The sequence below is a fragment of the Mytilus californianus genome, unplaced genomic scaffold (genome assembly GCF_021869535.1).
Source record: "Mytilus californianus isolate M0D057914Y unplaced genomic scaffold, xbMytCali1.0.p SCAF_5, whole genome shotgun sequence".
In the NCBI taxonomy this organism is placed as follows: domain Eukaryota; kingdom Metazoa; phylum Mollusca; class Bivalvia; order Mytilida; family Mytilidae; genus Mytilus; species Mytilus californianus.
In genome coordinates, this window is record NW_026262701.1 from 49,863,124 (window position 1) to 49,877,370 (window position 14,247).

The window sequence follows — 14,247 nt, forward strand, 5'->3', positions numbered from 1 at the left end:
TTGGGTTACTGTCCAGAAATACTTAATTTATAGGAAATTTTACAGTTGGGTTATGTTTTATGTTTAATATTATTATAGAAAAAGAGAAAGTGTGATGACAAAATTGTTCAGCTAATTAAGATCTACAAATAAGTCAAATGCCTGAAACTGAAATTACAGGTGAGCGATATTAGGCTCTTATGAGCCTCTTGTTTCAAAAGTTATTGGATTTTAGAAAAAAAAGGTAGTGAAAATGTTCCAAATTGAAACCTATTGCAAATATGTACAAACACGATATTCTATGCAGTATCTACAAAAAAACCATGATATTCTATACAGTATCTACAAAAAAAAACATGATATTCTATGCAGCATCTACAAAACAGAGAAATTAAAAAAACAAGAGTGTTTAACATGGAAATCATGAAGTTTTTATTAGCTGTATAATTCACATAAAAACAAACACTGAATTCACTGGATTTGAATTAGGCTCATATATATATTTTGGTCCCAGTTTTGAATACGGAAAGGGATATTTAAAAAAAAAACATAATTGAGGAATGGTAGCCAAAAGTTTAAAAAAACAGTGTAAAAATCATGCTAGTGTCTAAGCTAGTCAGCTTTGCCATTTTAGAGTACTGTGACAACTTAGTGTTGCATTCCACCTTTTGCGATTCATTAAAAAATTCTTACGCAAGCATACTTATAAAAAATCCTATTAAATTTAGATTCCACTTCCTCTCTTCTGTCATTTGTGTACAGCTTATATTCTTATTGTTACAGTTGTCAAGTCACATTTTAGGTAAGGTAGACATATTTTAGTTGCTATAAAACTGCAAAATTTAAGCTTTCATACAATTTCTAAACCATATATTATCGAAATTGTCCTGACAAGAATTTTCTAGTGCAACATAGGTGTTGTTCTCAGGAGGGACATATCATAGATTGTTTAGAAATTACCTTTTTGGGAGTGAAGGGCAACATTTGTTTTGTCTCACAAAAACCATTTCCAGTAAGTTTATTTCTTAACTCAAAGCACTTAACAGCTTGAATTATTTTATACACATTTATCTGTTATTGAAGACCTTAAATTGACTTCAAGATGTTTTGAGTTTTTTTGTTATGCCTGGTTCCTGTCTTATGGGTACAATTCACAGCTTGAAATATTTTAAACACATTTATCTGTTATTGAATACCTTATATTGACCTCAAGATGTTTTGAGTTTTTTTGTTATGCCTGGTTCCTGTCTTATGGGTACAATTCACAGCTTGAAATATTTTAAACACATTTATCTGTTATTGAATACCTTATATTGACCTCAAGATGTTTTTTGTTTGTGTGTCCATTTTCAGTCTCATTGAAGTGTACACAACTTTTACTTTTATGCAAGTTAACAGTTTAGAACATATTTGAATAAAAGTCAGGCAGTTGTGATGTTGACAAAAACTTAAGATATCTTTTCATCAGTTGTGATGTTAACATGAACTTTAGATATCTTTTCTTGGAATAATCATATCAGTTTTTTTAAAGAATTTGGGAACATACGGTAATGCAAACTTTGTAATCATTGGTTATCAATGTTTGTGGAATCCTAGTTCTTGTCTTTACCAAGGAGATGGCAAACTTTAATAAGGCCATGTCAGTTTCCTATGTCATCATGGCAGAAATTGTAGACTTATTTCATTATAATGATTTTCTTTCATTTCAGGAAACACTGTTGCCATAGAAACAACTGAAACAACAAATACATATATACCAACAACTACAACACCAGCTGTAGCAAAACCAAGAGATGATGAATTCATTAGTCAAAAAAGAGGTATTTAATCATGAATTACAGATTTCATTAATTCATTGTTTAAGTAGGTAGACCTAGGTTAGTAGGGACATAACTTTTTAAATATCTTTACATATATTCTAAGCTTCTATTAACACAGATTGTTAGAAATACTGTTTCACATATAAGCATAAAAAACCTTGTTGAAACTGGCTATTGCAGACACATTACTGATTTAGAAGGGTTATCTCCTTTTAAGATTTTCCTCCCCTTAGTATTAACAATTTTTGCTCACATGTCTCAAAGGTTTTGTGTGTGAAAAATTGTTATACATTGGCAAAATTTTTCATAGTCTGTTTTCTTTTTAAAGACTTCCTCAGAAGTTTGAACCAAACATAGTCTTAATTTATCTTCAAGGAAATCAGAGTTTTGTCATATAGCTCAATCATTCAACCCTTTTTATCCATTGCTTATAATATAACAAGAAAAGTGGGATGAAATAACCAAAATATTCATTTGAAATATGTTATAGTATAATTCATAGTTAGAATCAATTTGAATTCATTAATTTTTCCTGTTGAACTAATCATGCAAGATGACCAAAACAAAATTTGACTGAATATCTTTTTTCAGTAGGGGCGTCGTTGGCCAAGTGATCTAAGTAGTCCAACTGCTATTACTAGCCTGTCGACACTGAGGTTGTAAGTTTGAACTCGACTCCAATCTTAAATGACTACAGTTTCCTGCCAAATGTTTTGGTTCTCTCCAAGCAATGCATCAATTGTTTTCAGCAAATTAAATGAGAACAAGATAAATAGGACTGTAAATCAGACATTTTTGGGGTATTTTTATTATTGGGATAATTGCGTCGGGATATAGATTTGGTAAAAAAAAAAACTCATGTTTTTAAATCTTGATAGCATTATTGTATGCAGCATTCTTGAAATCACAATAACTAATCTCTTATTTTTGTCTGTTCAACGATTGCAGTAATAAATGCAGGCAAAAATTTCTGAATTTGCACTAGTAATGTATCTTATGCATCACTAATTTTCACGATGGTCTTGAAGTATAGATTTTGCGTACTGACGTTGTTTATCATCTTACTAACGTGTTATAGTATTCTTTTATTTTCTTTATGAATATTACTTTTACTGTTTAGTCTGTTTTTTGTGATATACATTTGACGTGACTCTGTACTTATGTATATTGTCATACTTTGTACCACTCAATTATTTTATTTTATTTATTAATATTACTTTTACTGTTAAGTCTGTTTTTTGTTATATCCATTTTACGTGAATCTGTATTTATGTATCCTGTCATACTTTGAACGACAAAATTATTTTATGTCTACCTGTGCGAATTTCAAACGCGCCATTTTACGCCAGTACTTAAAACCTTCCATCCTTCATTTGTGGATTTTACATAGATAAATAAAATCGTATAATATAAGCAAAATCAGGATGTTAAATTTGATGTATGCCTTTTTGTGCTTCTTCGTTACATTTGTTTGTTTTTATAGTGATTAAGATGATAACACAATGTTGACTGCTGTACCCCTATTTTTGACATTTTTACCTATTGTGTCTGTTTGTATTGTTCACGCATCGTTGTCAATATAATGGAATTTGATGCGACTGTCATACAAGTGAGAGGTTTAGCTAGCTATAAAACCAGGTTCAATCCACCATTTTCTACATAAGAAAAATGCCTGCACCAAGTCAGGAATATGACAGTTGTTATCCATTCGTTTGATGTGTTTGTTTTTTTTATTTTGCCATTTGATTGGGGACTTTCCTTTTTGAATTTTCCTCGGAGTTCAGTATTTTTGTGATTTTAATTTTTCAGTGATTTAGAATTAATTTTAAGTTTACATAACCTTATAACGTGTCATCAATATAACATGAGATATGTTTACTCAGGTTAATTCTTCTTTAGGGTAGTTTACAGTAAATTCTGTTACAGCATTTAAGTATCAAGCCTTTCTTGTGTAGATATTTTACATTTGAATTTTATTTTAAAGCAGCTATTGCAATCATACAATTTTATGAAAACACTGTTACAACTTATCTGTTTGAGTATATACAAAAAAACAATGAAATTACCTGGAAGACCATAAAATGAATACATTTGTTTATTCATTTGTTATTAAAGAAGAAGAATTTGTAATTATTAGCTAATCAAATGATGATCAATCATGGAACAGGTAACAAAAGGATGAATAAAAATCAGTGTAACCAATGTGTCTATATAATAGCTAATAAAGTCTGCATTGTTCACCTAACAAACAAGCCAACATCAGTTTCTTAAGCAATAAGCACACCTTCTGACTCCAACACTTCAGCTACAACTATGGACAAAGGAAGATATCTCCAATTCATAGTATTGCCTTCAAATGCAATGCAATGTTTAGTTTTTAGTTCCCACTTCGAAATAAAAGCAATCTTTACATGCTCGCAGGCACTTTGATTTTATTAATTGTTGAAGCGATAATTTATTGAGTTATTTCAGGCAACTTTTCAGAAATGAAGAAATAAATTATCAATTATCAATCAAAGAAATTTACTGTAAAGATGAATTTTTTATTTTCTTTTTTTTCAGTTTCAGGAGTAACCACAGGTTTAACAACAGGACAAATAATCGGAATTCTGATTGGTATTTTGGGATGTTTTGTAATAGTGGCAGCCATTTTATTTATCATAAGATTCAATAGACAGAATGACTCATACAAACCTAAAACCCACAGTTTTGCAAATGCCTTGTATCTAAAAACATCAGAAGAAAATAATGAAGATGATCCAAATGCTATGGGTTCTACTGTAAAAATATGTGGAGCAGATCCTTTGTGATTTTTAGATTACTAATAAAATGTATGATGTATGTCACTCTATGTCAATTAGGATTAACAAAACTCCTGTCTGTTGACAATATTTAGCTTTTGGTGGCCTTATAATTAGTCTTTTTTGAGTTTCTGTACGGAGATTTTTTTGTAAAAGAACAAAACCGATATATTAGCTTATTTCTTGATCATGTAAAAGATGTATCCATGCATAAATAGTTATACTAATCAACATTATTCATGTGAAGGGTAAACTTATAATTCACAACTGTAAAGTCATCTAGAAAAAGTGTATGCTTTGATATCATGAAAATGAAAACAGGTCAAGGTCAACTAATTAAAGTAAATCATACATAATAATTTACTGGTTTTATTTTTTTGTTTAAAGATCATACCTGCTTCTTATTCTGAATTTTCTATAATCGGAAAAGAGTAAGGTACTCTGAAATTCTATTTTTGGAGTCATTCATGCAATCAAAAGCTTGTGGGGTTTTTTTTTTTTTTAGGACTATATCGCTACTGTTCAGAAATTAAAAATAAAGCAAAGTGCATTGAGCACAACATTCTTTACATCAAAATTGGAGTTAACTAGTTTCCTTTGTTCATATAATCATATAATTATGAACAAAGGAAGAAGGAAGCATTCAAATTATTAATAAAATGAAATGTAGATTTTTTAGTTCCTACTGCAAAATGAATGCAATATTTACCCTTGAATCCTCACAAGCACTTTGATTTTCCAATTTGATGGTTTCAAGAATAGAATTGAGGACCAATTTCTCTATGCATTAAATTGGTAGTAATCATGATCAAATATAATGGATTAGAACTGTCAGCTCAGTAGTTTGAAATTTCAATCATGCTTAACAAATTTTCAGCTTATTTCTAAACATGAGATATAAATTGTTTTCAGTTTGTTTGTTTTTATGCCCCCGCCGTAGCGGTGGGGGCATTAAGTTTTACCCTTGTCCGTCTGTACGTACGTACATACGTCTGTCCGTACGTCCCGAAATTGGTTTCCGTTCTCTAACTTGAATTTGCCTCAAACAAATGTTATGAAACTTATACACAATGCTTATTACCACAAAACACAGATCAAGTTTGAATTTTGGTGGCGTCACTCTAACCGTTCTAGAGTTATGCCCCTTTATAAATGGAAAAATTGCAAAATTTTTATTTTCTTCTTAATTTTGTTTTGTTTTGTTGGGTTTTTGTTGGTTTTGTATTGGGGGGGGATTTACTCTTCCAATCGTCTTTTTATAATTTGTAATTGGAATAATTCGGAGATCACTGTTTGTACAACTAGACTATGTCTTGTGTCTATGAAAGTGTTATTGACTGTTATCATAAGTGTATTTTGTTTTCAGGTCATATACCACAGGTTCTTACTGTTCTTTATGAATTTATTTCTGTTATCATAAGTGTATTTTGTTTTCAGGTTATATACGACAGAGTCTTACAATTCCTTATGAATTTATGTCAATGCTATTAAAGGATTATTATGTGCTTTGTTTATTTCATGCATAAATTAATGATATGATGAATTCATAAAGAAATGAAACATTTACTCCAATTCGACTGTTAGAGGTAAACTTTTTATGCCCCATTTACTAATAAAGCCTTTTAAGGTAATCTTATATGAACCTTTTAAGACTGGTAAAGATAATGTGTGATAACTTTATAATATTTAAATTATTGCCACCAAAATATAACAAGATTTAACACTACCAATTTTAGTACATGTCCCTTCCAAAATTTTCTCCCTTCAATTTGAACTTCCTGTTGACATTTTGACAATATGGCTGTTTCTATGAATCATAAAAATCAGCAAAGCAAAATCCACAAACAAGTCAAATTTTGCCGATATAGTTAGTAGACTGTCATTCTTCATAGGAGTGAGTACCCTTAAATGAGGATTTTTTACCCTCTTTTGTGTTTTTAGCAAAAATTAAAGAAGATATAGAGAAACTAAACAAAGAAAACAACAGCATAGTGAATTGCACAAAAGCAAAAAATTGAATATAAATTTAAATCATATAACCAATTCTAAGTTCTTTGACTACAGTTATTCGGTGTCAGAAACCTATTATGTTTTAAATATTTAATTACAATCCAAATTCAGACTTGTATCAACTGCGAATATTGTGTTCATTTTTGCCCCAACTGTTCAGGGTTGGACCTCTGCGCTCGTATCCACCTGCGCTCAGTGAAGTATTTTATTACATATTGAGTGTGAAAGTAATTTGCTAATTTATTCCTCAATTTTCAATATTAATGGGTCAGACTTGAGATTAGATTAGAAGCCAAACTATCAAAACAATGGTAAACATAAAAAAAAAATATTACAAGGTAATGCATTTTATTTTAAGTTCAAGCGTCTGTCTTAAACAGATAAATTTAAAGAAAAAAAGTTTAAATAGAAAATAATTTGAACTTTTTTTTGCCACCGATTGCATTATTGCAAAACACTTTAAAATTGAGCTTTCCTTGAAGTTATTCAAAAACCAAAGCATCAGCATTTGAATTATTGGTCATGAATTAATAGGACATAACCTTTGCTCCATAAAGCAATTGTAATATTGATTCATAACAGACGGTCATATATGCATTCAAAAGATTATCCACAATAATGTCAATGCTAAACCCTTATATTATAAAAAACGAACTCTTTTAAATAAAGATAAGCAGTTGACTATTATGATATGTTGAATGCAGTATATATGTATATATGTCTTGTTGCAGTTTCTAATTTTTATTGCCCCGCAACAAAGTTGTCGTGTCCATATAGTTTTACCCTTGTCCGTCATTCTCATTCGATCATTCCGCAACAAACCATTATACACATTTTTTTTTCTAAACGCCTTCAGATATTTGGTTGATTTTTGGTATGTAAGTTAACCATGATGAGTTACAGAACAAGTTTAAGTTTCGTTCCGCTTTGCCAATTTTTGCTGAAATTACGGACTTCAGACTTTGATAAATTGTTGAAAAAAAATCAGTTATACGGATTTTTTTCTATACGCCTTCAGATATTGGGCTGATTTTTGATATTAGAGTCTACCATGATGAGTTACAGATCAAGGCTATGTTTCGTTCCGCTCTGCTAATTTTCATGTCGTTTTAACACATCTTGTTAGATCTGAAGTACATCCACTTCCTGTTTGCTGATACTTTGAAATTTAACTACTCATTGATCAAGGAAATTTTTCATCAAACTAGTATTGGTCTTGGGAGCTCAGGATACTATCCATGCATGTTTGTGTCCATACGTGTTGTTGAAATTGCAGATTTTCCAACTTTTTGAGAAGGGGCCATTCGTGTTGTTCCGACACATCTAGTTTTTATTGGAATTCCCAACCTGAATCGAATCTTTCATGATTTTCTCTCATTTCATCATTTTCCATCAGTGTGTGATTTGCAGTTTTTATTTAGGAGAGGGCATTATTTTTTGACAGTAAAAACTGAAATTGTATTGTCAAAATCTTGCACTCCAATGAAAACTTGTTTGTTTGTACAAAGAGGCAAACGGAGTAATCATTTTCCAAATAATGCCACATGCCAATAATGCATTAAAAATGTGCATTAGAAAATAGTTCCAGTATGTAAAAATTTTCAAATATAGAATCATCTGAATTGTTTCATTATTAAGATATAGAGGGAATTCACCTAATAATATGATGCTCAAACTTTTGTTTAAACTATTTAAATGATTGCTCAGTTTTGGAATATCTGTTTTCACAGATGTCGGATATGTTCATACTGTCGAAATCACAATTCGGTCCTCTTCCTCTTATGTGACCTACTGAATTAGACTTATCATCAGGTTTGTACTTGCATGAGCAACACGACGGGTGCCACATGCGGAGCAGGATTTGCTTACCCTTCTGACGCACCTGAAATCACCCTCGTTTTTTTTTGTGGGGTTCGTTTGGCTCAGTCTTTAGTTTCTATGTTGTGTTTTGTGTACTGTTTGTCTTTTTGTTGTTTTTCGTTTTTATGCGAGCACACTAGATTAGTGTACTACCCAATAAATGCTGAAATACGTGCCATTGTTATTATCTAGCTGGCTATTATGTTATTTATAACTAATTGGACATTTTTTTTAAATACTTTTAATTCTGGAATACAAAATATATGACCAGAAAAACCTTAAATGATCGTCAAACTACCCAAATCTTTTGAAGTTGCACATAGGAAGTAGTGCTCAATAGAAATCCGTACGTAGTTTATTATCCCCTGTGCTTTTGGCTACAGAACAATTGTATGAAATATTTCATCGCCGAAAATCGGGAATTACAAGTCGTTTATGTTTCCCAAATGGCAAAATGCGCAGGAATATTGTTCATGTATAACAAATCTCTATGACAGAGAAAATAAAGTTATATAAGTGGGCGGTAATTTTTAACTTATCTTGCAAAATAAGGTTGTTGTTATTTTATGAATGAAACGAGGTCATGAAACAGATGCACGTTGATGGGATGTTTTAAGTAATGTGGACAACTCGTCCCCGAGACAAGTCGGACCGAATCCACTCAAACCGTCTAAGAAGACAACTTTGACCGTTTGTCAGATTTACTTAGGGTTTCATAAAATATTAGACTAACATGTCTAGCGGAGCCATTAATCTTTTGTTTGTGCATTGGGGTCTATTTAGGGGTATTTGGAGGGGCCTGAAGAACGGAAGGGTTTACTATAAAACCCTATGGGATTTTATTTTTTTTAAATTTTCAAATGACGATTTCTTGAAAAGAATAAGTGATAGACACATGCAGTCTTCAGTAATGAGAACAGGACAATAAAAAAAAATCAACCAAAATATAGGGTGAGTCACTAGAGGTCATCCCAACCCCCTTCAATTTGAAAATGTACGTTTATATTGTAAACCCTCGCGATCCCCACCCCTAAACAATACATTTCTACATTGGCTAGAGGTATAGGGGGAGGGTTGAGATCTCATAAACATGTTTAACCCCGCCGCATTTTTGCGCCTGTCCCAAGTCAGGAGCCTCTAGCCTTTGTTAGTCTTGTATTATTTTTAATTTTAGTTTCTTGTGTACAAATTGGAGTTTAGTATGGCGTTCATTATCACTGAACTAGTATATATATTTGTTTAGGGGCCAGCTGAAGGACGCCTCCGGGTGCGGGAATTTCTCGCTGCATTGAAGACCTGTTGGTGGCCTTCTGCTGTTGTCTGTTCTGTGGTCGGGTTGTTGTCTCTTTGACACATTCCCCATTTCCATTCTCAATTTTATATACTTGTATGGGACAATAATACAAATCAAATGAAAATAATTTGGAGGAGTCCCCGGTATCATCCCAACCCCCTCCTGTTTGAGAACTTGGAAATGATCGAGATCCCCACCCCTAAACCATATATATTCATGTATGGGACAATCAGACAAATCAAATGAAATATAGGGGAGTCCCTGGGGTCACCCCATCCCCTCCTGTTTGAGAACTTGTAAACGGTTGAGATCCCCACCCCTAAACCATATTTATTCGTGTATGGGACAATAAAACAAATCAAATGAAATATATGGGGAGTCCCTGATACCCCACCCCCTCCTGTTTGAGAACTTGGTAATGGTTGAGATCCCCACCCCTAAACCATATACATTCATGTATGGGACAATAAAACAAATCAAATGAAATATAGGGGGAGTCCCTCGGGATACCCCACCCCCTCCTGTTTGAGAACTTGTAAACAGTGAAAATCCCCAACCCTAAACCATATATATTCATGTATGGGACAATATAACAAATCAAATGAAATATATGGGGAGTTCCTCGGGTCACCCCACCCCCCTCCTGTTTAAGGACTTGGAAATGGTCGAGATCCCCACCCCTAAACCATATATATTCATGTATGGGACAATAAATCAAATCAAATGAAGTATAGGGGGAGTCCATGGGGACACCCCACCCCCTCTTGTTTGAGAACTTGTAAACAGTCAAGATCCCCACCCCTAAATCATATATATTCATGTATGGGACAATATAACAAATTTAATGAAATTTTTGGGGAGCTTGTAAACGGTCGAGATACCTACACCTTAACAATATTTATTCCAGTTCATCATTTCAAAAAGATTTGAATGACATACAGGGTCAATCTCGTGGGTGTCACATATGCATATCACTTTACTAGTTCAAACCAATATGAACTGGACTTTGCCCAATATCAGGAGACCATGGGAATGACGAATTATGGAGGCTTTGTTTGGGAGACTTCGTAACGGCATCCTATTTCAATTATTTCTTGTTTATTATAAAATTTTATTGAATTTACTTTGATTATTTATTAAATTATTTCTGGGCCTATAATAATTTTTATTTATGGCTCATTTTAAAGAAAACATATAAATCTTTCAAGCAGTGTAAAGCCCGAGAATGTTTGACCAACTGTTTTATAATCACCTGTCATTTTATTCCAAACTTGGTATGGAGTAACATCATGCACTTGGGGGTGAAGTTCGGGGGCATTTACATTGATATATGAGTTGCTTTTGAAAACCTTGATGAAATAATCAATTCATTTAATGAACATACATGTACAATATACGAATGTTTAATGTTTGTTCTTTCAAATCTTAAAAAAAAAATTGAAGCCACACTGCGACAGTTTTCATAATTACGTTTGCCTTGGTTTTTGGTTAACTGCCTACAGCGCTTACAGTGCTTTGATTTGCCATCTCGGGTAGAAGTGCAAGAGGAGTATATCCAAAACTCTAAAAGTAGAGGATATCCAATCTTTTACAAAAGTTTTCAAGTGAAAGTAGGAAATTTAAAGCTCTCAAGTAGAGGATTTCCATCTCTTACAAGGGTTGTCAAGTGCTAGAGAAGGAAATCTTAAACTCTCAAGTAGAGGATTTCCATCTTTTACAAGGGTTGTCAAGTGCTAGAGAAGGAAATCTTAAACTCTCATGTAGAGGATTTCCAGACTCTTACAGGTGTTGTGAAGTGTAAGTGTAGGAAATCTAAACCTTTCAAGTAGAGGATTTTCTGTTTCTTACAAGGATTGTCAAGTGCAAGAGTAGGAAATCTTAAATCCTCAAGTAGAGGATTTCATGTCTCCCATAGGGGTTGTCAAGTGCCAGAGTTAGAAGTAAACTCTCAAGTATAGGATTTCCAGTTTTTACAACGGTTGTCAAAGGCAAGTGGAGGAAATCTCTTACAAAAGTTGTCCAGTGCAAGAAATTTAAAGCTCTCAGGTAAAGGATTTACTGTTTTTTCTAAGAATTGTTAAGTTCCAGAGTTGGAAGTCTAAAATTCGCCAGTACAGGATATCCAGTCTCTGACAAGGTTGTTAAGTGCCAGTGTAGGAAATCTTGAACTCAGCAGTAGAGGATTTCTCAGCAGTATAGGATTTCTGGTCTTTTACAAGGGTTGTCAAGCGCAACTGTTGGAAATCTAAAACTCGCATATAGAGGATTTTCATAATCTTACAGGGGTTGACAAGTGCAAGAGTAGGAAATCTAAAAATCTCAGGTAGAGGATTTCATGTCTCCTACAGGTGTCGTCAAGTGCAAGAGTGGGAAATCTAATACTTTAAAATAGAAGATTTCCAGTCTCTTCTAAGGGTTGTCAAGTGCAAGAGTAGGAAATCTAAGACTCAAAAGTAGGAAGATTTCCAGTTTCTACTAGGGGTTGTCAAGTACAAGAGTAGGAAATCTAAAACTCTCAGGTAGAGGATTTCCTGTCTCTTATAAGGTTTGTCAAGTGCAAGTGTAGGAAATCTAAAAATCTCAGGTAGAGGATTTCATGTCTCTTACAGGGGTCGTCAAGTGCAAGAGTGGGAAATCTAATACTCTAGAATAGAAGATTTCCAGTCTCTTCTAAGGGTTGTCAAGTGCAAGAGTAGGAAATCTAAGACTCAAAAGTAAGAAGATTTCCAGTTTCTACTAGGGGTTGTCAAGTACAAGAGTAGGAAATCTAAAACTCTCAGGTAGAGGATTTCCTGTCTCATACAGGGATTGTCAAGGGCAAGAGTAGGAAATCTAATACTCTAGAATAAAAGATTTCCATTCTCTTCTAAGAGTTGTCAAGTGCAAAAGTAGGAAATCTAAAACTCTCATGAAGAGGATTTCCTGTCTACTACAGGGATTGTTAAATGCAAGAGCAGGAAGTCTCAGACTCAAAATTAGAAGATTTCCATCCCTATCTAGGGTTGTCAATTGCGATAGTAGGAATACTAAAACTCCAGTAGAGGATTTCAAGCCTCTAACAGGGATTGTCAAGTGCAAGAGTATATCAAAAACTTTCAAGTAGAGGATTTCTAGTCTTCTACTAGGATTAAAGTGAAAGAGTAGAAATCGTAAACTCTCCAGTAGAGAAATCCAGTCGCTTACAGGAGTTGTCGAGTGCAACAGGAGGAAATCTAAAACTCTCAAGTAAAAGATTTCCAGTCTCTTCTATGGATTATGTGCAAGAGAAGGAAATCTAAAACTCTCAAGAAGAGGCTTTACAGACTCTTACAGGGGTTCTCAAGAGCAAGCGGAGAATATCAAAAACTCTAAAAGTAGAGGATATTTAGTCTTAAACAAAAGTTGTCAAGTGAAAGTAGGAAATTTAAAGCTCTCAAGTAGAGGATTTCCATCTCTTACAAGGTTTGTCAAGTGCAAGTGTAGGATATATAATACACTCAAGTATAGGATTTCTAGTCTTTACAAAGGTTGTCAAAGGCAAGTGGAGGAAATTTAAAACTCTCCAGTAGAGGATTTCCAGTCTTTTACAAGAATTGTAAAGTGCAAAAGTAGGAAATCGAAAACTCTCATGTAGAGGATTTCCAGACTCTTACAGGGGTTGTCAAGTGCAAGAGTAGGAAATCTTAAACTCGCAAGTAGAGGATTTCCAGTCTCTTACAAAAGTTTTCCAGTGCAAGAGTAGGAAATTTAAAGCTCTCAAGTAAAGGATTTACTGTCTCTTCTAGGGGTTGTCAAGTGCAAGAGTAGGAAATCTAAAACTCTCAAGAAAAGGATTTCCTGTTTTTTACAAGGTTCGTGAAGTGCAAGTGTAGGAAATCTAAAACTCTTAAACAGAAGATTTCAAGTCTCTTCTAGGGGTTGTCAAGTGCAAGAGAAGGAAATCTAAAACTATCAACTAGAGGATTTCCTGAAGGAGTGTGTTAAGCGCAAGAGTAGGAAATCTAAATCTCAAAAGTAGAAGATTTCCAGTGTTTGTCCAGGGTTGTCAAGTGCAAGAGTAGGAATAAAAATCTCTACAGTAGAAGATTTACAGTCTCTTTTAGGGGTTGTCAAGTGCAAGAGTAGGAAATCTAAGATTCAAAAGTAGAAGATTTCTAGTCTCTTCTAGGGGTTGTCAAGTGCAAGAGTAGGAAATCTAATACTCTCAAGTAGAGGATTTTCTGTTTCTTCTTAGGGTTGCCAAGTGTCAATGTAGGAAATCCAAAACTCTCAAAAAGAGGATCTCCCTTCTTTTCCAAGGGTTGTCAAGTGCAACAGTATGAAATCTAAAACTCTGAAGTAGAGAATTTCCAGTCTAATACAGGGGTTGTCAAGTGCAAGAGTAGGAAATTTAAGACTCAAAAGTAGAGGATTTCCTGTCACTAACAAGGATTGTCAAGTGTAAGAGTCGAAAATCCAAAACTCTCAAAAAGAGGATCTCCAGTCTTTTACAAAGGTTGTCAAG

At 33.5% G+C, this 14,247-nt stretch overlaps 1 protein-coding gene across 1 annotated transcript in view; it reads left to right on the top strand.

Moving 5' to 3' along the window:
* LOC127702022 (macrophage mannose receptor 1-like) overlaps positions 1-6,105 on the top strand; it is a 145,951-nt gene extending 139,846 nt beyond the window's left edge. Inside the window, exons 44-45 of the mRNA XM_052205998.1 lie at positions 1,689-1,799; positions 4,362-6,105. Coding sequence (XP_052061958.1) covers positions 1,689-1,799; positions 4,362-4,609 — 359 coding nt within the window. The 3' untranslated portion in view covers positions 4,610-6,105. The remainder of the gene's footprint in view (positions 1-1,688; positions 1,800-4,361) is intronic.
* Positions 6,106-14,247: the final 8,142 nt, after the last annotated feature.